The 27,230-nt window shown below is 43.4% G+C and overlaps 1 protein-coding gene across 1 annotated transcript in view; it reads right to left on the bottom strand.

Annotated features, from left to right (window-relative positions):
- Window positions 1–27,230, bottom strand: part of LOC144121182 (Fanconi anemia group J protein homolog) — a 58,050-nt gene continuing 30,820 nt past the window's right edge. The window contains 15 exon segments of the mRNA XM_077654251.1: window positions 1–658; window positions 4,222–4,286; window positions 6,709–6,839; window positions 10,146–10,162; window positions 10,165–10,180; window positions 10,943–11,043; window positions 12,801–12,930; window positions 17,035–17,106; window positions 17,831–17,950; window positions 20,142–20,282; window positions 20,961–21,041; window positions 22,692–22,734; window positions 24,778–24,926; window positions 25,726–25,878; window positions 27,120–27,166. Of these exon segments, the coding sequence (XP_077510377.1) occupies window positions 381–658; window positions 4,222–4,286; window positions 6,709–6,839; window positions 10,146–10,162; window positions 10,165–10,180; window positions 10,943–11,043; window positions 12,801–12,930; window positions 17,035–17,106; window positions 17,831–17,950; window positions 20,142–20,282; window positions 20,961–21,041; window positions 22,692–22,734; window positions 24,778–24,926; window positions 25,726–25,878; window positions 27,120–27,166 (1,544 nt within the window). The 3' untranslated portion in view covers window positions 1–380.

The following is a 27,230-nucleotide window of genomic DNA, read 5'->3' as shown; positions in this document are numbered from 1 at the left end:
AAGGTCCAGAGAAGTTTTTTTATTTAAAAATTATGAGATTTTAGTAACAATACACAAACACTGCGTCCAAAGCATTCTAAAACACATTAAAATTATGCACATGTTCCAAGTTTACATTGCGATTCAACACAACTGAGAACATATTTCCTCATAAAATGGATGCATTCTAAATATAAGTAAAAAGTTCCGAGTAACGAAGCGCACCCAATGTCTTTCGTTTGCACAATTCCTTGTAAACCATGCATGCCTCCCTCAGAAGGTTAAAGCCCTTTCACGTATAGCTCACAATACCACTCTTCACAATAGCAGCAGCCGCTAAGGTCACATTCACTTTTGGTGGTCAAGCTGGCAATTGAGAATTGTCCAAAAATGAGGCCACATCAGGAACCACTAGATATGAATGACAATTCGTCAGTACTGTCATCCAAAAGTTCAGTGGGCCCGGATTCGTCAGTACACATGCTGGACATGCTCGTAGAAGGCGACACAATATGCACATTAGCTGACGCTACAGCTCCGTGAGGCCTCCCTTTGCGCACAGGAGAAGACAACTTCTTGGCGGCACTCATTTTTGAGTCCATGAATGACTTCAGAGAATCGATTGCTTCGTTGTAGTACTGAAAGCATTGGAACCGTTCTCGGATCCACTTTGACAGGGCTGAAATAAGTAAAGAAAGAAAAGGTCACATTTGACAAGAAAAGCAATACCTCTGTTCAAATGGGCCCATGCACTTTTATCTACCATCTCTTCGCAATTTTTATTAAAGAGGTAGAGACAATATTTATCACTGTGCATTTTTGCTTTGGAATGATGCACATAACATTACTAAAAATGGATCACAAGGTCAAATTACTTCCCCCATGCAGTTTCAGTTTTGATTAGCAGTCAAGTGGTGGTTGTGACACAGCAAGCACGTATGACGTCATGTGAGGCATGCCAAAACTGCCTTATAACAAATAGTTGTTACTTCACTTGCTTTCTTTCCGGCTTCTGGAACAAGCTAGCATAGAGGTTGAAAAGAAATAACAGCATAAAGCAGCGATTACAGTTAAACCTTGATGTAACGAACTTCAATATAACGAAGTATTCCAGTTTTCATAACTTCGCATCCATAAAGCACTATGTATTTTAGCCTCAATATAACAAAGTAGATTTTGGTGCACTTTCAATGCAATGAAATTTCATTGCTGGCTGGAAACGAACCTGCGTAAAAATTTTATCGCGGGCGCAAGTGGTTGAGCACAGCGCGTGCCGAAGCGCGTCCATAATATAGGCACTGCATTGCTCTCACATACAGAGCGCATGGCAGATGTAAATACGATGATGATCATAGTGGTGAGAGCGCCGCCGGCCGTGCCATCTGGGGCAGCACAGGGCCTGGCAGGCAGCCCATGGCTCTCACTATCTCGTCCAAAATAGGCAAATCGGCGCCGAATGTGACGCGTTGCTTGTGCTCGAAGTCAGCGTGCCGCGTTTATCACGTTTACGGATGTCCAAAGCTTGGTAAAAGGACTAGAAGGTCAGTGTTGTTGGCACACCCGTCAGCTGTGAAGCCCATCGTGCGCGCTGCACACCTGACAACCTCGATTCGATGTGTGTGTGTGTAAAAAGACACACACTCGCACTTATTGCAGAAAACAAGGAGCAGGGTTGACCTGATTTCATTTCATTGGTTGGTGATTGAAGGACACTCTTCTCGTTCTCGCCGACATGAAGAAAGACAGAAGAGTAAGGGAAATGCGAGGGAGGGAGGGGGCTGACGGCATGGCCTGTCGCGAGGCCGCTGTCGATGCGTCCACGAGGTCGCAGGGGTGACAGCGGCGGAACGCGACGTCGTATCTGCGGTGTGCTTGGGGCACTTAAGGATGATAATGACAGAAAAACCAAAACTCGAGACGAGTGCGTCGTTCCCGTCACCCACGAGGTGGTCGGAGCGATATAGACGTGCTGGGTCAGCTCGCGACGTGACGCGCGTAACACCGTTGCTGCTGGCAAAAGAAGGGCAGAAGAAGCGTTTTAATCGCAAATAAAGGCTGTTCCTGTTAGTTATCAGCAGTAGGTTTCTGGAAGATTCTTAGCATGCTAGGAAGCGAATTTCGATGTTGCGAAATTTCAATATTGCAAAGCAAAATGCCGATTTTATCGACTTTGTTAAATCGAGGTTTAACTCTATAGTGCAGTTTTTGTGCACCTCACGTGATCTCATACCTACTCGTGACGATGTAACCACTGTTCGGGTGCTGAAACAGAAATAGAAATTGCATGCGAGAAGAAATTAAACTGCAAATTATTTACTTGCTGTAGGCAAATTCCACATAGTGATTCATGTTTACTTATGTCACAGCGTCATTCCAGAGAAAAAAAAACACAGGACGAAAAATTTGGTGTCTCCACTTCTTTCACTTGGCAGATTCTGGTGTAGTTAAAACGGCACTTATTTCAAAATTTAAAATAAAACTGCAATTACATCATATCATCACTGAAAATACATATACATATAGTATATAAGGGTGTCCCAGCTAACTTTAGCCAGAGTTTAAAAATGTGCCGCGGCACTCTAAGACAACGCGACCAAATCCATGTGGCTGACTATTGTATGGAGCAACTCACACTATTTTTTGTATAGTGATTAATTGCATAATTAGTCGAGATTAATTAACCAACTTTGCAAGCAGCGAAGACAGGCGAAAAAGTCTAATGAGAAAGTTGTAGAGCGGTCCGCGAAACGTCCAACTGAACAGTTTCTAACTGTCCGTCTATTATGTATCGGCTTTTTTTCGCTCTCTGCAGATGCCCGCGCAATTCAAATAAAAACCACGTGACATGCCCGCTTGTGCGCCGCGATTGCAGTGCTCTCAAACGTTCCCCATAGGAACGAACAGATCATTTAGCCCGGTGTGCTGCTGCTTAAAAAGGTGACAGAGCTGCGACGCAGGCACTGGCTGTCCGATTTACGTGAGCGCAAGCGATAACGACTGTGCTTGTCGTTATCAAGCACCCCAAGGGAAGCATACCGCTGGCCTATATCGCACAGCCAGCTGCTGCGTCGCAGCCCTGTCACCTTTTAAGCAGCAGCACACTGAGCTAGATGTTCTGTTCGTTCTTATGGGGAACGTTTCAGAGCATTGCAAACGCAGCGCGCAAACGGGCATGTCATGTGGTTTTTATTTGTATTTTACGTGCATCTGTAGTGAGCAAAAAAAAAAGGCGATATGTAATAGATGGAAAGTTAGAAACTGTTCAGTTGGACGTTTCGCGGACCGCTCTACAACTTTCTCATTGGACTTTTTCGCCTATCTTCATTGCTTGCGAAGTTAGCTGGGACACCCTGTATATATCCTTGCGAGACCCTGCATACATTATAATGCACATTTGCCTTTTAAGCAACTCAAAGAATGCATCACTTCCCACAGTTTAAGTGCAATTGGAAGTCAGAGAACTCACTGCTCCCACGTAGTCAGCTTTTCAAGCGGTGTGAAATGATATGGGTGCTCTTAGCAGCCTCCCAAGTTGGTGGATTTGTCCAAACCAGATTTCTGCTCCCAGCGGCCAAAGAGCTCCCAAGTCACTCTTGAGTTTCCATGATATTTCTTGTAATTTTGATTTAAATATGCATTTTGCTGTGCAACTAAATATATGCCATAAATGCTGTTGCATTTTTAGGTAAGCCTAGGGGCCCATAGCAGACAGCATGGAGAAAGCTCTCAAGGGAACTGTTGAACCTATGATGCCAAATTCTGTGAGTACATTCACGGGACCACCGAGGCTAGAGATATGTATTTGGATTAACGCTGTCAGCCCCAACTTCTGCTCTCTCTTCTTCTCTAAGGAATGATCATGGTGACAAACGATTAACTGGGCAGTGGACGAATAATTTCCAACTTGCTGGAACTCATGCTGAGAAAGCCTTTGATAATAAGTGGCTCGAGGGCCTCGAAGTACTATAGTAACGTGGAAACAAAAGATTGCATTCCTCATTTGAGAGCACAGTTTGGGAAACTTTCATTATTTCAAGAGAGCGCAGCAGAAATAAGAAAAGAAAAGGTAGGCTGAAATTTAAGCACAGAGGAGCAGGGACACAAAACTATCATCATGACTGTGCATGATCATGTGATGGACTAGGAAACTAGGCTTGAAAGACAGTACTTGCCCAACCTTTTCTGACTACTCAATAAACAAGCCAGAGAGAAATGTCATTTTTAATTCATTCAGCGATGTACCTTTCTGAAATTTCGGCTGCTGCGAAAAGCGATGATCTATTATGATCAAGGCACCCCAGTCTTCACTGTAGAAAGAAAAAGACGAGGAAATTTGTAAAAAGATACAGTAAAGATATGAAAATACACAAAAAACGGTTTTACACACACCATTCCTCTGCAGCTGGAAAAAGGGGGATTAAATGTATCAACATCTAGCCAATTGCAGATTATGTGCCTCCGTAAAGGTCTCAGAAAATAAAATTTAGTGTCACTTTTAGCATGTGCGCTTCGCCTCGTGAAGTATGACTATGGCAGCCTAATGCGTCAGGAAGGTGTCATTCGAAATTGATATTAATGTGACAGCATTAAAAGCCTCATCGAGAAAAAAAGCGTCTGTCATAAAATTCACTCACTGGCTAGAAAGAAGCGACATAACTTCTGGTAAAGGCATCAACAGCTTCTAATGCTGTCAGTCTTCCAATAATCATAAGGTAATTAGGTGTCCTTGCAAATGTTTGTTATACCAGTTTGTAAGCTTGATATGAGCTCAAGATTTTAGTAAATCTTCAGCACATCTTAAGATACATCTGCGAGAAATACATTTTAAGATTGTGGGAACTTCCCTCATCACTTCCCCTTTGGTTTGCTTTCCCGCAGTGCACCCTCCCACGGCTTCGCCTTGAGGAGAGGCGCGCAAAGTAACTCTCCCTGGTTAGTTACCTTAACTAACAAGAGAGAGCAACACGAGCGCCACAGACAACTTAAGTGCTGCGCGCGCGGGAGAGCACATTCTCTTTGGCTAGGGAACATCGTTGTGTGCGGACGGGCCGCCTGCAGCGCTCCGCTCTCCGCCAGTGGGGCAAGGCCTCGTGGGGAGGAACGTTCTCCCGCTTCTTGTGCCGTCCGGCTGCAGAGTATCCCCTGCCCTAGCGTAGGTGAACATTCGCTCGTAACCTTCCTTGTGAGTCGGACGATCTCGATTCCTTAGCGCGCTTTATTGCTAGCTGGCGTTATTGCTGTTGTAGCAATAAATGACTGTTTGTGTCCACCAGAGTGTCGTTCCTTTGTTCCCTTAGAGCAAGGCCCACCGTGGTCGGCGTGTGCTCGGTAGCGTACGCGACCACAGGGGGGGGGGTGTCCGGCAGTTTGAACCGTGTCAGCCGCGATTAAGCGGGGAGAACGTATTATCTCCCCTATCAAAACCTCACAAGATAGGCTAGAAACTTGGAACAGGGATGAATTTTAAACTGCGATTATTTTTAAAGGGACAGCCTCGGAGACAAGTAGAAAAATATTGGTATATTCTTGCAGATCTCTCACTACGATTACAATAGCAAGGGCAGAACTCTTGGCCTTGGCAAGTAATTATATTCTAAACTGGCAAATGGAGTCAAGTCAGAGACGATGGGGATGCCATGCAGTGTTCAAACTTAGCTGCTCTGGATGCAGTCCGGCTTTGTCGGCTGAAATGGCTATTACTACACTTTATGAATAGATCTGAGAGCAATACAGAAGGTTAGTTTTTGCAGGAAGAAACTTCTGACACCTTCATTTTTTCTCCTCTTACGAATTGTCACCATTCCTTGCACAGTTTCATATTGGTTTCTCGTCATCCCTTAAAATGGTCTGAAAAGGCAGACGGCCATTATGCTGGCAGCAAACAATGATTTCTGGCATGTTTGATGTATATATCAGCCTTATTTGTTGATATATTTAAAACTACCCGAGTGCTCTGAAGTACTATAGTTTAATCAAAACCCATGCATCTTGGTTAATACCATGCTCGTTATTGCCTGCCCGCCGCTAGTCGTCACGTCTATAATGTCAGGGTTAGCAAATGCTGCCTACCATAAAAAAAGCGACATTCCCATATTAATAAACCGCCTTTTAAACTGTTCAGCCGTGTTTCTCAGCCCTACAGACGGGTGCACATTTCTTTGCACAAGGAGCACAATGGCCAATAAAAGTCAGTAGACTGTCTCTATAATTGCTAACAAACTTTTATGGCACTTTTTTTTTTTGAGCAAATAAAGGCATTTACTGCAACTTTAACGGCATAATAAAGTAAAAATGTGGAGACAAGCATGAAGTACATCCATTATTCAGTCAACGAGAACAGTAGAATATGTTTACAATAGCATTTGGCACATCTGCAGCGAACCTAAGGATAGCTTTTTGGCAGCTAAATTCGATGCTCTGTAGACAATCATACGACCACCCTCATTTTCAGGCAGATTTATATTCCAAGACACCACTATTAACGTTATACACATCGACAGTATGAGTGTCTTTGGGCAGAGTGAGGTAAAATTGCTGAACCATGCTAAATCTCATGGAGCAGTGTATATCTGCACAAGGTGTGAGAACATCTTACATGACTTCACGGTAAAATAATCTCCAGTTGCATTGTCTGCCCCAAATGGTTAAGCAAAAGCATTAATTCTAAGCGATTTCCTTTACTACACGTGCATTACCACATCCAAAACAGCCAAAGCAAACCACAATCACCTGTGCCGAATGCATCGCCCCAAAGCCTGGTTGAGGGCACGGAACGCCTGCGTCTCATACCAGGCATTTCCTCCCATCACTGGTCTACCTAACCTGCATTGCTGGTCATTGTATTTGCGCTTCAGGTCCACCTACAAATTAAAAAAAGGAAGAAATATGCAGGTAATAGGTTCAATACCCCCACTTGGAATGCTACTGGAGAGCCCCAGGTAGAAACAAACTCTAAGCTTAGCCATGAAATGTGCTCGCTGAAACCAATGAAATGATGTCTCTAGAATTTCCTGCTTAAAAGAGTTGTCCACATTGATCATTATGGGCGAGAGATTTCTGCAGACAGCAATTCTGCACCCTTCCAACATGAGCAAGGTTGACTGGATGCTTAAGGATTCAGGTTCTTGACACCACTATCTTTAACGTGCCAGCGTTAATGGGGGAAGCTGGCCCAGAAAAAAAATTTTTGTTGAAGTCACAATAACGAAATTTTCAAGGAACATGTATTTTTGCTTGCAGATTCCAAATATGATTCAATTTTATTTCAAACAAGTCCTTGTGCGCTTATATAGTAATGTTATGTAACTTCTTGCTGAGTGCTTTCAATAAATTTTGCTGAGAGGAAACTTGCTAGAACACATGCCGTTGGCTTGACTTGACATCAAGCTATGTAGTAAGGGTGAAATTATTATCCTGCCTATCATAGAAGCTGAGTTACAGGGTTTTGAAGTTTGCCACTTCACAAACGGGAAGAAAGTGATGATTTTAAAATTCTATAACTCGCCTTCTACAGTAGGCAGGATGATAATTTTACCCTTATTGCATAGGTTGATGTCAACAGAAACCAATGGCGTGCAATCTAGCAAGTTCCCTGCAGCAGAATTTCTTTCAAACTCTCAGCAAAAACTTATATAACATATTGCATAAGTGCACACACACTAGTTGGAGATAAAATTAAATTACATATTTGATCAGCATTCAAAAATGCATGTTCTCTGAAGATTTCATAATTATGACTTCATTAAAAAAAACTCATTTCTAAGACCCTCTTCCCCCTTAATAAGCCTGTGTCGCAGAAAAGCAGGCGTGACTGACCGTGAGCGAAAATTCCGTGAAAAATCACCACAGAAGCACCCAGGCTAGGTCACGGGACCTTGTGTGGCGTCATCACAGCCAGCCCAACGAATTGTGAGCAAACTGAAAACCGTGGCAGGTGGCAGTTAAATTAATGATTGGTCGTGAAAGGTTGCTCGGGAGGAACAGCATGGGTCACACAAGCCCCACAGATGGCACAGCATCTTCCATTGCAGGGCAGTGGCGCATTGCTTAAGTGCTGCACCACTGCGCCAGGAGTGGTATGAGGACTTTCCAGGATCTCTGGATGTAAAGTCCAATTCCGTATATATGGGCATTAATCCATTAACGCTGCCATGCATAGCCTTAAGGCGGAGCTTAAGTGCCTTTCCAATTTTTATCATCCTTTTGCTATGAATCCATGTTTACTGCTAGTAATAATTGTCATTACCTTCTTACTTAAAGGAACACACGACAAATCGAAGTTATTCTGTATCGAAAGACGACAACACTTTAACGACAAAGAGGCCACCCTCACCAAAGACAAAGCTTCTGCAAGCTAGAAAGAACCAAAAAAACGAAATACAGGTGTTGCAGGCACGGGCCAATTTCACAGGTAAACTGCGTGTGTCGACGCTGAATTTCCAGAGCAGAACCCAGCGGCTATACTACACTGCCATTCATATTGAATCGAGTTTGAATCGAGTGGAGGGAAAACTGTAAACTGAATTCTTCTGAGCCATTAATTTTTTCCTGTGCTGCTGGACAGACATTAACATACCCATAAAAAAAAAATCAGAGAATCAATTTTTACTCAGAAAAATAATTGCAGAGAGTTGTTCACAGTGCCACTTAAAGCCACTGCAGAACAAGGCCTTTCTCAGCAAAGCAATTTCCTATAAGTACTCCTTCCAGCAGGGGCTGCCCCATGCCAACAATCCAGATGATGATAATAGGCAACAAACAAACAAAGCATGGTGCTTTGAAGACAGTCAGAGTTGTGCAAGCTGGATCTTCTCTGAATGATTTGCACACTTAAGTAGCCAGCACTGAACAAAAGGCTAGTCTGTTTTTTGTGCAGCCCACCGTGCAACCTCCTTGAACTCAAGGCCTACCGAAAAATAGCGCCGACAGATAATTCCGTATGAAACAGAATACATTTCCTCCTAAGACAAAGAAAAGAGGACAAAAACTGCACCCCAGTTCCCTTTACACTGTTGCTTTATAAACAAGATGCAACAAAGGCTGATGTGCAAACTAGAATTGTTCTGAATGATTTGCCAACTTAAGTAGTTAGCACTGAACAAAAGGATGGTCGGTTTTCGTGCAGTCCACCGTGCAACTTCCTTGAACTCAAGGCCTACCGAAAAACAGCGCTGATAGATAATTACCTATGAAACAGAATACATTTCCTCCTAAAATTAAGAAAAAAGAATAAAAACTGCACCACAGTTCCCTTTACACTGTCAGTTTATGAACAGCATGCAACAAAGGCTGTGTGCTTCAACCACAGACGAGTTCCACATTCCAATGTGACGTGCAACGCCCTCTGAATAAAGTGCAAAGTTCAACACCCCTTCGATCCTTGCAGTGACGTTGAGATCTCATTTTTCAGTCAGATTTCCAGAGCAGATGCCCGTCATGTCGTTGGCTACATGTGGTATCACTACCCATATCGGAGAAAACAGTGCAAGCTGAACACAGTGGATTCTTGTCAATTCGAACTCAACTTCAACAGCTGATTTATTCAAACTGAAGTGTTGGTCTCATCAAAACATACACCTTGGAAGGCCTCCCCTTAAATCGAACGATTTTTCGGTCTCCTTCGGGGGAAAATTCGGGGGATTTTTCGAGGGAAAATTATCGAGTCAACTGCATATTCTGCTTTTAGCAATTCTGGCCTTGTTACTGGTTAACAAAAATGCTTTTGAAGCCACTACTCTGGTTGTAAGAAATGCTACTAATTCCATGACATTTTGCGTGGTCGACAAATAGGTGTTTCAATGCCCTCCTGAAAAAAAAAAAAGTAAAGAAAGGGCCTGGCCAAATTATCACCCCTCTATCGAAAAAGGTTCCTGAACAACAAATGTACTCCGAGAAAATTCTTTGCCAACTATATATAAATAAGTGGATACCCCGTAGAGATGGTGTCATCAGCCCTTGTGCTAGGGGTCAACTTGGCAATTTTTTTTTTAATGGGAGAGAGGGGGGGGGGGGGGGGGGCAGAAGTAAATAAACATAAATAAATAAAGCCTGAGCTCCTGACTTTGCTTTATAAAGTTTCCAAACTCCACTAGTAGAAGAAATTATGTTGAAGAACAAAAATTAACAGTTTGAATTTAAAGCAAACGATGGATCAAGCGATGCCTCACCTGCATGTCCTTCACATTGGAAACGGAATCCCAATCTGCAGAGACAAACCACAGAGAAAAACTTTAAAATAAATTATTTTTGAAATCAGAGACGTTTTCGCACCATAACTTCTGCAACCACACAAAGAAAGCATGGTACACCACAACACAGTACACATAGCTTTCAGCCACGATTCCACTCTGCTCAAGCTTATGGTTGCCCAGTACTCGCTGACATCTGCTAAACTGTTCTGTCTCGGAAGAATCCACTTCATGACACATTTTGACATTCAATTTTCAGTCAGAGTTGCCCTTCTCTCTATGCTCCTCTCAGCCGAACTCTCCCCTCTCTCCATGAACTCCAACGCGGCACGCGCCTTCCAAAATCGCACGCAGCATGACCTCCAAGCCATGCCAACAATACAGCGTGCAGTTTGGACATGAAGTAAGCATCACTTAGTCTCAAATACAAGTGAATGTTATCACTTGTAGGTAGAGCATGGGTGAGGGAAAAATTTCAGATAATTTTCAAGCCTATGTTCTCTCAACAGTAAAGGCACGTTTTTGACGTTAATGAATTTTTCAAACCGTTCGATTATTCAGACCATTTTTCGGATCCTGCCGGGTCCGTAAAGTCGGTCAGCGACTGTAAACGCATGGGCACTTTTTATTGTGGGCTATCCTGGATCTGTGATTGTTGCTGAGCTTGAACATACTATAAGCTCCAGATTTGACGGACCTTGAAAATCACGAACGTATACGTTAAATGAATTCATATATTAAACATGAAATAAGAGCTGCTACAGCTACACCCTTACCGTCACCACGGCCCTTGCACTGTTGTCCGCAAAGTCAAGACCTTCACTCACTTTGCCCCTGCAGACTGCAAGGAGCAGGGCTCCACCCCTGTCATCACAATCTGTTTAAAAAGAGGGGAAAAAAAAAAGAAAGAGAAAACTGTATCACATAATGTCACATAAACTGCATGATGCCTTTTGCCCAACACTGTCACTGTACGCAGACTGGACCCTTAAACATTTGAACACAGTCGGTCACAGCAGTAAAGGCTTTCGAAGCTGGTAGAAACAAAGCAATAACCTACTGCCGCAGCATATCTCACGAACGCAAGCCTTTCTGCACAAGAACTGTAATATTCAATTCAAACCAAATAAGTCCAACAGCTAATAACGGCTGAAATTAAGAAAGCGGTAACCACACCCAAATATCCAAGAAAGAGTAACAAGAGACCCCAAACATCACTTTATTTTTGCTTCCACAGATTAAGTTATTGGGGCCTAGCTAGGTAAAATGCATTGAACTGAAAACATTAGCATACTGTTAATAAAAAGGTTTATGGAATACACTGTTCTCTAAACGCCAGCAAACAACATTCCACCACAGCTCACTTGCTGCTTATGCTGTGAAGCCAGAGATCCACAAATCCCTTTTTACATGCCAACTGCATCCAGTCATGAAGAGTCGCAGAACACAGATATATTATTACTTTTTGTTTTCAATGTAACGAAATTATCTGAATTAAATAATTTACACCTTCCTTTCACTGCCTTTGGATGCACACAACTACTGTCCTGTGCATAGAACGAATGTTGCATTTTCTGCGTGGCATGAAGACAACCTCAAAAGCACATGGTGTCAATACACGAATCGAATAAATAAACCTGGAGTGACGCGATAGCTACATCTGGCCGAGTGGAACCAGCTCAGTCGAATAGCAAAGTCAGTCTTTTGCCGCTCCGTTCCACTGGGCCTGCCTTCTTCATCTTCCTCCCACTTGGCACGGCGCATGCGCACAGCTGTTTGTTGCAGCTGCTGCACGACGCGCCGCTGGCAAGAGCAGCTGCTCCGCACCACGTGACCAACGGCCGCACCACGTGATCAACCCACGTGGCCAACTGCGTGACCAACGCGCTGCCACGGAGCTCAAGTGGTGCCACGCTGAAGGGCCGAAGAGGGTGGCGTAATGTAGCTATCGCTACAAAACTGCCTTTGTGCCAGCACATTTGGAACGATGGCCAACGTTTCATTCCATATAAAGGAAGTTCATAACAGGTGATCCACTTCAGCCAAGCAGAAGCTGACAGATGGATCTTGGAAGATTTGCAACCAGCCAAATTTCTCAGTAAGAGATGACCATTTGTGAGCAGAATACAGAGAATGGTGTCTGTCAGGCTCAAAGAGTCTCTGCTTACGGTGACAGCAAAGATAGTACTCTTTCTATTGCTCACTTTTTCTTGCTCTGTCGGGAAGCTACATTATTTTTCTCATTTCTTTTTCTGGCTGTCTTGTTTTGTCTTTTTGTCTTTTTTTTAAGATTGCTGTCTTACATTAGTCTCCTTCAGGCTCTCCTTTCCTTGAAGTCGGCTTGTCAGGGTTGAGACTCCAATTAGCATTTGTTTTTACTGTGTTTTTGAATGCATTGGTTGCTTTCACAGGCCTACCACGCACCTCGCTTTTTTACTCCATTTTTGCTTCCCCCCCCCCCAAGAATTCCGTTTTGATCCATTTCATTTTTATTCGACTGGCTTTCATCCCACACAGTGTCACTGGAGTTAGTGATCTTATATTCATTTTTTTTCCTTTCTTTCCGAGAAAATAAACTTACTGAGGCAATGATACCCACGTGGACTTTCAACTGAAATGACAGATTGAGATTACCATTACTGCTTTCCCCAGACGCGTAGTTGTAGTATCCGTCCATTGTGTGCTCGAAGGATTTTCCATCAGCCTTCTGAGGTTCCATGGCAATGTGCTTAAGGCTCTCCAACTTGTACCACATGCCAGTGAGCTAAGAAAAGGGAGAATGTAAAAAAGCACAAAAGAAAAGAAGGCTGCTCAGTAACGGGTGCAACAAGCATGAATTACTAATTCCACAGTGAATTGGTGTACAGTTCACAAGATGTCATGAATGGAACGTATTGCACCATGCTCTTAACATCCTGTGTACCACCCGCAGTCAAAAAAATCACTGGGACCAGCTGGGGATCTTAACTGGTTCCAACAGGATTGAAATAAATTCAATGGGACTTTGTAATCCAACTGATTGGTTCAACTGGATTATCCAACTAGCTTTCCAGATTCCAGTTGGCTATTCTAATTGGTGTCAGATCTGCCTGTTGGTTAATCTAATCGGGAGAGACGACATCAACTGAATTCGTAGGAACCAATTGGAACTCGCAAAACCAGCGGATAAATACAACAGGTTTTTCAGATTCTAATGGAGCATTTCATTTGGTTTCTGAAATTCCTGAAATGTGAGAACAGGGAAGTAAAGTTTCTGGGCTTTAGTGCACATTCTCATTATGCAGCCTCCTCCGCAGTGCTGTTCAAATACCTTCATTTAAAAAAAAACACGGTAAACTGCAGCAAAAATGGTCACCTGGCTGCGAAGAGCCAAGGCCTTGGAATGTGGCGTTCTTATTGCAAAGCAATGCCAACACCCAGAACCCTTGGGTTTTCAGAGGAGCGTGAAATATGGCAGTTCAGTAGCGTACCACGTGATGAGCAGATGCCCAAAAGACAGAGAGCAAAAGGCTAGAGAGGTGCGCAGTCTCAATTGCATGTTTTTTTTTTTTTCATGCTGCTCTCACTGTTTTCTTTTGTAAGTTTGTTCTGCAGTTGTGTGTAAACAGCTTTGCAAAATGCATGCGGCACTAATGAGTATAGACAACCTTGTAGGCACTGGCATGGTTCATTCAGTTTTAGAAATACAGCCGAGTTCGGTTATATGGACATTTGCTTAGTACGAACGCTCGCTTATTATGAATAAGGGCAGAGCTACCATCTAGATATGCTTCAGAGAGGTGGCACAGCCACTAAGATAAAATGAACTGTGGCCCACTCCTTGGTTAGAGCAAAAGAGGAGATGCTGTAAACTTGCCTCGCAGTTGCGAAAGCACAGAGACCAAATAGTGCCTCTCAGCCCCGTGACACCCTGCCTACCCCTGAAAGAATGCGGCGACTCAAAAAGTGATAGAAAGGTGGCACCACAACTAGGTAACTGCTGAGCCAGTGTGCACCGGCGGCCTACAAGGTCAATCAGTGCATGCATGCCACCTAGGCAAATATGTAATCTAAAGTGGAAAGAGAAGCATAGTGGGTTTGAGACAGGGCAGCACTGAAAGCGAAACTACTTCACAAGACCTGTTATTAACCACAAATTCTTCCGCACCATTCTTGAAATTGCTGCGCCAAATGCCTCAAAGCTAGAAAACCACAGTTTAATTTTCTCTTTAGTTTGTGTTTTTTCCTTGTGATGGCGATTTTTGAACTGCTTGTGAAAACAGTGAAGTGTAGAAGTTGAGAATGGCTGCATCCGTCAGCATGGCTCACAGCAAATCTCATGATTCAGCTGCGTCAACAGTTGATTTGGTTAACGATCGAGATTGCAGTAACTCCGAGGATGCTGCCTCATCATCAGACTTGTTCAGAGGGCGAAGAAGATATGAGGAACCAGCCCAGAATATCGGCGGCAGCGCCTTAGTTAGTATCTGGGCCCATTTTGCTCGACTCAGCGGCCTTTTTTATCTCTTATGTTATTCATCTCATTTTAAAGGTTTCAATATCATCCAGGCAGGATTTAATACCGCTTGCACTGAGATTTGCCTGACTGTTTTGCCCAATGGCAGGCCCAAATATAGACCTTAATATTATTGTTTCCTAGCCAGAAACCTTCCACGAGCTACAACTAAATTTTTCAGAAGTCAAAACCAGCTACAACAAATGCCTTTACAATGAAATTTCCACTGCAGCAAAGCTATTTCTGATTACCAGTCACCAAACCATACAAGGCAATGCAAATATTTCCCCTTACAAGAACATTTTTGGAGTGAGGTTCCACTTCAAGGAAATTTTTTCCAAGTAAGCAGCTGTTTTTTTTTTGTGTGTGTATATGTTTGTGCATCCACATATGCCCATATCTCGTTAGGTTTCACCAAAAACGGCTGCCCAAGTTAGTTAGCACTTCCATTAGTGCAGCGGAATCGGTGGTAAAGTGCAGATGTGCGAATAAGGATGCGATGCGGTGCACCACTTCCCGCGACGGTGTGCGTACGGCTCGGACTCTGCGCTTGCGAACTGTAGTCATTGACGCAAGATGGATTTCGGCTGTTTCGCTCCCTTCACTGATGAAGGCATAATGGAAATCAGTTCTGCATTCATTTCAGAGAAGTTATCAAGGCGACGGAAACTGGTTAAAACGCTAAATATTAGTGATAAGCAGTGGCTAGTTTCAAAGCGCTTTTTCTGAGGATTCAGTGCGAAGCACGTTAGGATTTGTGACTCTGAGAAAACAGCGTGCAATGATTCACTATCACCCAGCGTGCTGGTGGGCAGCACTTCATTGCAAGAAGCCTGCCGCCGGCAAGGATATACTCCAGTTTGGTTTTTGCAGCACAGGAAAGCATCATGATAACGTTTAATTATTTTTTCCCCTTCCTGGTGAGCTTGGGCACTGACCTAGTACAGACATTGCTGCGTAAATGGCAGCATGTGTGACAGCGATTCTAGGCAGAGTCTTAACAGAATGACACTCGGCCAGTACGTGCGTGCCACGCATCGCAAAACGTCTTCGAAGAATTGGAGGAACCGGATTTCTAGCATGTTGTCTAACTCTAAAGCATTGATTATGAGGTTCCCTATTTACCATGAGCATGCACGCGCCTAGTCGACGCCAAAATGCTTCCAGGCAGTGCGGACGAAAGTAGGGGCACTTTTATAATGCGTGTGGGGAAAAAGAAAGAAGCATTTTGATAGCATATGTAGTGAGTGCGTTTGTTACGCAAATATACATAATATACATACACAGTTTCTGGAGTACCACGAGAACCACGCTAAAGCACTGATTTCGAAACGGTTAAAGATCAAAGCTGCCAGATTTTTGGAAAATAAACATTGTTCCGGAACTACCGAGTCCGATATATCAATGTTCTGGCCCGACTTCACGAGAACAAAGCTTCTGCTTTAAGAAAATTTTTCACGGGTCCTATGAATTCCATTGCCACGGGATTCGACTGTATCACCTTACATGAATGCTGTAACAAGGCCTGCCATTATAGAAAGAGTCACGCTTAGTGCTTGCAACATGCCTGCTAGTTACATGTGCTCAGCAATGTCCATGAACAAATAGTGCCTTGTATTTACATAGCGTCTCCTAGTCCAGACAAATTAACTTTTCAGAAATATAGGTTCAGTGCCTGATAACTCTGTTGCCATGGTACTGCAAGCGATCGACTACAGCGTAGAAACATCCTGGTCCTGTGTTCTCTGTGTACTGGTGGCACCAGAAAACTCACACAATGACACTTAGAGACTCTTCTATCTCGTTATCGCGCAAGCGCCCTGTGTAACAGCACTCGTAAAATATATCTTTACAGCAGAGTTCGAGCAACTACACCCGACTGTGTCAGCAAACTCCTTACGCGATAGAGCAAACGACGTGGTTCCATGCAAGTGGATCCTTTGACGACTAGTTTGCGGCGCTGCCGCAGCATGGCATTGATTTTATGAACATCACCAGTACATAAATAGGCACAAACATTTAAGCCTACAGACGAAGGGTTAAAGAGGTTCAAAATGAAAAGAAAAAAAAATTGGCTGTGGTTTAGCTCTGGTTAAACCTGGAGTGACGCGAGAGCTACATCTGGCCGAGTGGAACTCCCTCAGTCAAATTGCAAGTCAGCCTTTCACCGCTCTGTTTCGCTGGGCGTTCCTTCTTCATCCCCCCCACCCGGTTTCAGCGGCCGCCGGCAGCAGCAGCTGCACTGCACCACATGACCAACCACGTGACCAGCCACGGTGCCGCCACGGAGCTCAAGGGGTGCCAAGCTGAAGGCTCGAAGTGCTAGCGTAGTGTAGCTACCACTACAAAATCAGGGCCAAGAAGTATCATTACCTGCCACCGTTGGGCCAGCTTATTCATCATGCCGTAGGATGGGAAGAAACACAGTACACCATGAGGGACAGCCTGGAATGAATATAAATTTCATATTTAAAGAGGCTCAGAAACACCTTCTCAGGTGAATACACTATCTTAGTCATTAGATTCTCTTGTCATGAATGCCTGAGACAAATAATAAACGCAGCAGAGAACCCACAATTGCACGTGAAAGTTGAACAGTTCTTTCTGGCGACTTTTTCATGCTCGCGCCCTCCTCCATCGCATGCTGCTGTGTAATTCTGTAAAGAGATGGTTGCTGGTTAGATTCTTTCAGGCATTCACAGCTACCATGGCCGCGGCCAGTCAGCAACGTTGCTACAGAGGGTCAGGAAGCGCCCTGCCCCCCGGGGAATTCCCACATTGGGGCTGGCGGAGAAGCCCCTACCTTTTACCTTTGAGCGTGCAAAAGTGACGAGAGGAGAGGGAAAGGTGTGAAGATGCTGAAATTCAGATTTTGACTCTGCTTCTACAAAACACATTAAAAAAATTAATGCTGGAGGATACTCGTTAAACGGTATCCTTTAACATCCCAGTAATACTGCACATTTATAGAAAGCCCCTTTCAAAGCCCCTTTAAAGTTCGAACCTCAATATACAAGTCATGCTTATTTTGTTGCTCGGGCAGTGGAGAGCACAGCAGGAGAATGGCAAACACTTAATATCTTCATGTGCTATGATGGCAAATATGCCTGTACACAAAACCTTTTTAAAGGTGATTGAAAGACATGAAAAACAATACTATGAAGCTTACCTTACAAATATCCCAAAGAATGGATCCAATTTCATCTTGAAACTCAAAGGTCTCTGCTGTCCTAAAGTTGGCTGTGAGATTTACCTTGTTGGGACCATACCCAATGCCGCCTATCCAGACCTGGACAAACAGGCGAGAAAACTGCATAAGGACGCCTCATGAAGCACAGAATTCGCAGAATGTGACCCTGCACAATACACAGATGAGTCTCTCCTGCGATATCTCATTTTACACGCATGGCTAAAACTCAGGAAAGGATCCTGTAATGAACAGAGTAAACATAGACAAGCACAAGAGACAAGGAAACATACGAACACAGCGAACAAAAAAAGCTGTTCGATACAGGATGCTTAACCTACCACCCCACCAAAACATTCAGGAAAGGAAGAGGGGGAAAGGAGCAGGGGGGTCAAAGAGACTTCACAACAATGTCGACTGAATGGGTGTGCTTGCCATATCACATGCCTAAGGCCCTTTGTGCAAAATCGGGTTTTATCCAATTCTTGCATCCCAAACATATTTCTTACAAACCAAGTTAAACTTCATTTCTACCCAAAAACGCGCCTTCTAGAGAACATAGTCTTTCAGTGCACAAGGCTGAAGACACTGCACAAAAATTAGCGGATATCTTGTGAGTATTCTAGAGGGATATATTTGGTTAATGGATGATCTTAAACATCTTTAATGCTTCTTGTTTGTGGCTTAATTATGATAAGTTCAAAAAGTATGTTTTATAAGTGAGATGCCAAAACACAGGCACTGACCAAACATCTTAGTGATATCACAGTGTTTAACACTAGCCACGCCAGCGACGTCCTGCTAGCCCTGCTAGTTATGCTAGCGCCTCGGCTCACAAACTTCACTTGTGGGTGGAAATTAACCTTGCAAATCAGAGTACAGACAAACCCCACCATGACAAACGTCACTACAAAGAAGTATATTTCCAATTTCCCAGTGTAAAACAATGAAATTATCGCCCCCCCAACAACCAATTTTCGGAGCAAACTTCCGCTTCAACAAAGTTTTTTATGTGTACCACAAAAACGCCTGTACTATTATAAGAGGTTATTTTCCAGATTTTAGCATGTCAAATTTCTGTCTCGTATTATATACGGATCCAAACAACTGTTGGATTGCAGACACTCGGATTAGCATTCGCGAGAAGCTGATCAGTCGTGATTTCAAGAAATCCATGAAATTGAATGTGCTCGACGGTACCAAGGATGTGTTCATATGGAAAGATATAGTTCTAAAAAGGGCCTCTCGAAAAGCAGTACTCCCTCATCAGGAAAGGCATTGGTTACTGGTGGTTCAAACTAGGACCTAGACATTCCCAAGCTGGATTTCATGAAACCCATGCATGTCTCAACCTCCACTATTCTTTCAGCTGGTTTATTTTGGAGCTAACCATACCATATTTGCTTAAAGCAGACTGTTTCACAACGCAGTCAACTATCATTAATTGCATTTGGTTGCCTTTTAAGGGGCCATGCATCCACATCCTTCATCCAGCATGCAATTGTCAGGAAGGAACAGACACCAAGACACACAATGTTCCCTCAGCAACATCTGAAAGCCACTTGGGTTCCCAGGGGCTAAAAAATTGGCAGTGGCTTAGCTCAGCTATGCCAGGATATATGTAGCGAGACCTGCAGTTCCCCCCTGGGCTAATCGCGTGGTCAGTTATGCGACGGCCCTTTACATCCTCCTCTTCAGTTGTTGATGATGGTGCTGTTGCCATTGCTTCATCTTGATTTTCTTGCGAAGGAATCATGCGAGCTGCTATGTGCCGCTTGTTACGCTCCGCCTCTTGGCGTCTTCACCGCTCGTTTAGCCTTCCGATGTTCATTCTTTTTCTGCAGAGCGGCCAAGCGCCAGGCGACGACTTCTGGGTCCGAAGAATTGATACCGCCGCATAGCACCGGCTGGCGTCTCCTTTTTGTCACCCATACGAAGCAATTGTGATACACAGATTCGTATCACCTCAGCTTTTATACACACAGCCGCACATACACAATTTATCCACACGACCCACACACGCAGCAGCGGCCAAGCTCTGCTGCCCTTCTCCGGTTGCCCCACATGTGCATTCACGCGTGGCGGCGGCGGGCGTAGTTGGGCCGGCGCGGCTCCTCGCGTGGCGGCGGCGGCGAACTCTGACGTGATGCGCTGCGCACCTGCTGCTCCTCTATGACTTCGCGCATGCGCACTATCAGCCTCCCAGGCTCACGGCGAAATGTTTGACTGGGTAGCGTAGTGTAGCTCTCCTACAAAAAAAATTGTAAACATCTGAACTCTAGGCTCTGCTCACCCCTTCCCGTGGAATGACATGGTTGGCCTGAAGCTGGCTCTTGAATGGCATATCCAACTCCGACTCAAAGGACTCCATGGGCGTCAGGGTTCCCGAGGCAACAATCAGGGAGTGCACCCTGTCCTTTAGGTCTGACATGGCCTTCAAAGGCAAGCAGAAGAGAAAAAAAAATCACAGGATAGCACATCAGTTTTTTTCTCCCTCTATTTTCCATTATATTTTATTTTCTGCAATTATTTTTGTTGCTTGTCATTTCTTTTTATCTTATAATGTTATTTTTTATTGTTTTTTATTTTCTATATTTAATTTATTTGTGCTTTTTAATTTGTTTTTTTTTATTTCATTACATATATGTTGCTTAAGAGCTGTTCCTTAATCAATTTTTACATTTTCATTCTATTTAGCACACAACTTATGATTGACAGTTCGTGCGGATAACTTCCGTCCAAGCCACCAGCGAGCCAAGAGAGGCTTACGCCTTAAAAACGGGAAGAAAAACTTTGTTATCTGGGAGTGCCATGCAAGCCTCAGTTTCTGCTTTGGACTAAGAAACTTGGGAAAACTACTAATACAACCACCCCTCTCTACTCGCACCAGCATAACAACACATGCTGGCCAAATTCATGCCGTACAAGCATGCTCATCACAGAACAAAAACATGCACTGCTTAGCATCGCACTACTTAGCAGGGCAGCATATAAAAAAAGTATAAAAAGGCTGCTCTGCAGTCAAACACCAAAGCCGCTGAGCCACCACAGCAGGTAACTGTCATACAACTCAACACTCAGGACAGATGCATATTGGCAGTAGGGCACTTACAACTGCAGGGTTGAGGCACCAGAAGCTTAGACTGTGAGTCCAAGGAATGTTGAATGCACCACCTGACTGCCAGCTGGAAAGCTGGCACGTGACACACACCACAAAAGAATTAGAGCAGAGCAAATAACAAAAAAATGAAAGAAATTAATTTTCTTTTGCAAACAAGGCAAGTTGCTTGTCAATATATTTAAATAATAAGCTCATGAACGTAGCATACAGAGTCTGAATAATTGCCACACAGAGTGCCCTGCTTTTAAAATGTCAAAAAGCAGGTAATAAGCAATATAAACCTTGCACTTTATGTCCATCGTGAACAGCAAGTACTGCGTACCATGTCTGGTATTACAGTAAAACCTCTTTGATAAGTTGACAGTTCATGTGATATCCCTATCAGTTAATAATCATTCCCAGATGATGCAATTTCCCGGCTGCTACATAAAAAATTCTGACAAATACTGGATATATACAATGTTTAGCGGCCATCCGCAAGTAAATATACGAGTGGGCAAAACCCAGGGCCACACAACACGAAAAGCTGAAATACAGCAGTAATCACCCACCGTAGCCACATCTCTGCAGTGTCTATGTTTAAGGGAGCGGATCGTAAAAAAAAAAAAAAAAAACACTGCGCTACAACATCAGCAGGCCCTTCCTGTAGGGAAGCAGCATGAAGAAATGCAGCAAATTCTTCGCAGTGTCTAAGAGCAAGGGAATAAGCCATTCAAGAACTATAACGAGGTGCATATGAACAGGCCGAGTCTGGGGGATGCGATGTGAAAAGCTAGAACATGGCTACAGTCAGGTGAATTCCCTGCAGTGCGCACTTGCAATGGGAGGAAGCATCTAAAGACGGGGAAGAGTTCCCAACTACTTTTGCCACTGCCGTCGATGGACCAAATGCACTGCAAAGTTCCTTCCACATTAAGGACAACACAAACAGGACAGAATTCTGCGAGCACTAGAAAAGGAGCTGTACAGACCTTGTGCCATGAAATGCTAATCCACATTTTTGCCTCATTCAATAGTTCCATTTTTCAAAATTTAGCAGTTTGGATCATACATTTTCCCCGGATGATGCATTTTTTTCCAAAATGCATCAATGAGGTTGAACTGTATTAAGGTGAAATAAGAGTTGAAATAAGAGTAGATAAGATCTTTCTTTTCGGTCATAAACTCAATACCTTTTCATGTCTTGTTTTTTGAGTGATGACTGAACAGTTTCTATTCATCAGAAAGCTTCTCAAATGCTAGTTTTTTGCTATCACTTTCAAATTACATGTGCTTTTCAAGAAAAAAGAAAGAAAACATGTAAATAAAACATTAAAGTGAAACCTTCCTCGTAAAAAAAATGGCATTAGTACTCTTTCCTGTCCTGTTCTTTCTCACTGTCTCTTGGTGACCATGTCGTATCTACATACGTATTTACCAAGCACCTACTAGCCCAACTTTCATCTTTAATTATGCACTTTTTAAGGCACCATCTTTCCACAGGCTGCATGCTTCAGTGATTTCATTACAGATGAAAAAGGCCCCACTACATCCTAATCACTACAATAAACATGTACGATGGGAAACCAAGCAGATGCCTCATGGCAATGTATGATAGCATGCTCTATGGCACTTTCTCAACCATTATAATATGAGAGCACAAGTGCAACTGGATGACTTGGCAGTACAGAAGCTATAAAATAATGATAACTGAGCACTAGAATCTACTCTGTTCCCTCATACCTCAGTTTGCTTCTTCTTCGATGGTGACTTCACCATGGCAGCTCTGCAGGGAATAGAGTACTTATTTCACTGAGCACAATTCCGTACACACACAAAGCACAAGGTCACTAAGACACTCAAGAGCTTAGGAGGCCATGACCGAACACAAAGGGCGCAGAGAACAATGACACCTTACCGGCTCTGTGAACAACAGATTGGGACACGCAGACCGCATACTGTTCAGCTTTGGCTGTCCAAGTCAATGATCATGCTTTGCAATTCATCCCCTAAGCGACTAAGCAAGGCAATGCCATCAGCGAATCACAGATTACTCAGGTATTTTCCATTAACTCTTATCCCCAACTGTTCCCAATCCAGGCCTCTGAATACCTCCTGTAAATAGGCAATGAATAGCATTGGAGAGATTGCGTCTCCTTGCCTGACACCCTTCCTATTGAAATTTTATTGCTGACTTTATGGAGGACTTTGGTGGCTGTGCAGTCTTTACTGTGCAGTATTTTTACATAATGCTTATCTACGCCCTGATTCTGCAATGCCTGCATGACTGCTGATGTTTCAACTGAGTCAAATGCTTTCTCGTAATTTATGAAGGCTATATATAGGGTTTGGTTACATTCTTCACATTTTTCTATCCCCTGACTGAAAGTGTGAATATGGTCTATTGTCGAGTATCCTTTACGAAAGCCTGCCCGTTTTGATGTCACTTCTTCACAAACATCAAGAAAGCAGTGCATTCCAGCTGAAGATATTGTTAACCCATGCCACATTATCACAACGTACCAGCTGCTAGAAGCCAAGTCTCCTCGACAGTCGGCTAAGTTGAAAGCGTTCTTAAATGCTATTCCTATGTTCACCCTAAAGAGTGGTTTTCAGCGCTGGCTGCCAAAAGGCTACATGAGATTGCCAGTTCAAGCCTGCAAGTAAAGTGAAGTTCAAGCTGAAGTGTGCAAGCCTGTTCCATATCAAGCAATGCATGATGCTCGTGTCTTGACTTCAGCTATTGAAATCAAGAAGTGGAAATGCGACACGGGCAAGGCTGATAACCAGTGGTCATTTGGAGTAATTGAGTGGATTCCTAGAGAATGATGACGTAGCGGGGGGACAGCAGTCAGGTGGGCAGATGAGGTCACACTAAACCTCAATGTAACAAACTTCAATGTAATGAAATTGTCTATGTAACGAAATATTTTGCTTTTCATAACTTCGTGCCCATAGAACACCTCGTGTTTTTAGCTTCAATATAAAAAAAGTAGACACTGAAATTTCACTGCACGCCTGAAATCAACATGAGGAAAAATTGTACCACAGGTGCGAGTGGTTGAGCGCAGTACGTACCAAACCGCGCATTGGAGCACATATGTGAAAGTGGCTGCTGCCTGACTGGCAGATACGGAGTGCATAGGCAGATGGAAATATTATGATCATCACCGTGAAAAACACGCCGCTCGCCGTAGCATCTTGGGTAGTAGAGGAGAGGCTGGCACGAGTGTTAGTGTAGCCTGCCAGGCGAGCCCACAGGCCCGTGTCGATGTCATTGCACGTTTAAGAACCCCAGGTGGTCAAAACTTCCGGAGCCCTTCACTACGGCGTCTCTCATAGCCTGAGTTGCTTTGGGACGTTAAACTCCTATAAACCAAACCAAACCAAACGCCCGACAACCTCACTTCCTACTCAGACAATGTGCGCATGTGCAGAAACACTACGCTTGTGGTGCAAAAGTGGTGTCGCAATGCAATCCCAATGGACATACAAATGACGTCAAATGCCACTACTGATTAGTAAAGAACCACTTTCACTGCAAATATAGAAGTTTTTTTTTTCGTGAGTGATGTGCAATGCGTTTCGGAGGATTCTTAGCATGCTAGGAGGTAAATTTCGATGTCCAGAAATTTCAATGTTATGAAGTGCTGTGGATTTCACCGACTTCATTAAATCTGTAGTAGCAGTAAATTTTGGAATATAAGGTGGCTGCGGCTGCCACAGGACAGGGCTAATCCAAGATCACTGAAAGAGGCCGTTGACCAGCAGTACCCGTTAGCAGGGATGATGGTGACGATGATGTTGATGCTCAAGTCTAGCCACTCACCTGAAGTCGCCAAGGTACTTCTGGTTGTCTTTGTACATGAAGTCAAGGATGATGACTAGGTTTTGAAGAGCTGCAGAAGTTGCTGCATTGACCATGGGGCGAGCCAACTCCGGATCTTTTTCGACAGCTGTGATGACAGTGACAGTATTCTGGGAACCAAAAAAAGAAGTGTAGAGGCTATATGAGACAAAATGAATTTGATGCACATGAAGGAGTAGGAATACTAATTTTCGAGTTGAGGGCCCGGTGAATACTCGTTTGATCGGGCATAGGAAAAAAGATTTACGGCCACTGACCAAGTAAAATAATGAAAGGTGTTGCAGAACAGTTTCTATGACTGACAAGATGAACAGGTGAAAATTTCGAGTTTTGTTTGTCACGTAATGACCAGGTGTGCATGCTTCCTTCCATGTGGTTCATGGCTTTGGTCGTCAGTTAGCTGAAGGATTATTTAAATGAAGGGCAATTTGGGCCAAAGAACGCACTCTGAAGAGAACTTTTTCAGAAGGCCAGAATTTGGAACAATTGCCCCATCACGTAAATTAGTCCCAGTGGTAAGCTTGAGCAATTCTCTAAAGATCCTTGAATTAAACTGTAAAAGGGAACAAAACAGCCCACACTTACACCTCTTCCTAAATGTAAACAGATCTGACAAAAGTACATAGGCCTGTCAATGACTGTAATTACAGTTGTTAAAATACCCGTGATAGACACTTTTCATTATCAGTGCTCTTATCCAGACAAAGCCAATTCACCTGTCAATACTGCCTGCCTGTCACCCTTTCTTGCACCTTGTCTTGAATGTTGTCAAAAGAGTGCCATGAAATGTCCAGCAAGAATACTGAGCTGCTGTCCCCTCACCAAGCTTAACAGTGCCCAGTCAAAAAGTGGAATGAATCTACCATACTTCTGAGCCCTCATGCGTCGCACACTGCAGCATGCACTGACCTTGAAATCTCTGAACTTGTCTGGACTCAGACCGACATCGGTCATGAAAGCAAGTATTTCTGTGCCGGCCCACACTTTGCCAGACTGTTCAAAGCTCCTGTAGTCGGTGAGGAGGTCCGAGTGCTGCGTTATCCACAGACTGAGCTTGGACATCTGTGCATTATGCAGGGACATGAAAGAAAGGAAAAGGAATAGAGAGAAATTAACATAAAATGAGAACAAGAGAAACAATTTTAAAAGCATGAAATGGCAACAGTGAAAAGAGGTCCTGAGGAACTTGAGAACTGGTGAAATATGCATCCACAAAACAAGGAAAGAAACTCAGCAGTGGCACATAACTGGCAAATAGTTCTTGGTTAAGCGAGGCAGTTGTTGGTTGTCAAACCGAAATGACTGTGGCATGGGAACACACAAAAAGAACGTCTTGGGCCAGAATGAAGACATACACTAAGTACGCAGCAATGTGTTGTGCACCTACCCCTTATGGGGACAAGCTTCTCTTAGAAAAAAATTTTTATTAATGAAGCTGCGACTATGATTTCTTCAGCCAACAGGTATTTTTGGGTGTTGAGTCTAAATATGTCACTTAATCTCATGTAACACAAGTCTTTGTGCACTGATGCAATATGTTATGCAAGTTTTTTGGAGGGAGCATTGAATAAATTTTGCGGCAGAAAATTTACAGAAATGCATGCTAATGGTTTATTTTAACATCAAGGAATGCAGTATGGGAAAAATGATCATCCTGCCTACCATAAATCTTGAGTTACAAGGTTTTGAAGTTGCCACTTCAGAAACGAAGAGAAGTTTGCGTTCCTGTTTCTGAAGTGGCAACATTTTTTAAAACACCATAACCCAACATCTACTAAAGGCAGGATGATAATTTCTCCATTACTACATTCCTTGATGTCAAAATAAACCAATGGCATACATTTCAGCAAGTTCCCTGCAACAAAATTTCTTCAATGCTCTCTCCCAAATACTTGTTTTACATGAAATTAAATGACATATTTAGAATCAGCGCACAAAAATACATGTTGCCTGAAAAGCACATGTCACAACTGAAAACAGAAGTAAGCTTGCCAGTTCTGGCTACACAACATTTCTATGGGTGCGCCACCAAGATACACCTATTCATCGCAATGACTATTACATAGGTTGTACAGAGAACTTGTATGCTTTGTGCACATTTCAGTCGTCCTTGTACTCTTCATGTCAGCAGCAAAAAATCATGCTGTGTGTCCTATACTCTAATGTGGTGCAAGCTCCTTTAACAATTTATGTGCAAAAAAAAAAAAAGTTATGATGCTGCCATGTGAAAGCTACGAAGCCAAGCCAAGTTCTACAATACGGAAACATCAGAGAACTACCAGTATCATTGAAAGAAAACTCACCACCCTCGCAACTGCAGTGTGCTCAGTGGGCAAAATTGGGTAACGCACTGAAAGAAGACAATCACCATTTACACAAATGCAATCAATCTGATTTCTACATCACCAATGCTC

Source organism: Amblyomma americanum, chromosome 2 (assembly GCF_052857255.1).
Source record: "Amblyomma americanum isolate KBUSLIRL-KWMA chromosome 2, ASM5285725v1, whole genome shotgun sequence".
NCBI classification, from domain to species: domain Eukaryota; kingdom Metazoa; phylum Arthropoda; class Arachnida; order Ixodida; family Ixodidae; genus Amblyomma; species Amblyomma americanum.
The sequence above is the reverse complement of the archived record's forward strand: the minus strand, read 5'-3'. Positions and strand labels throughout refer to the sequence as shown.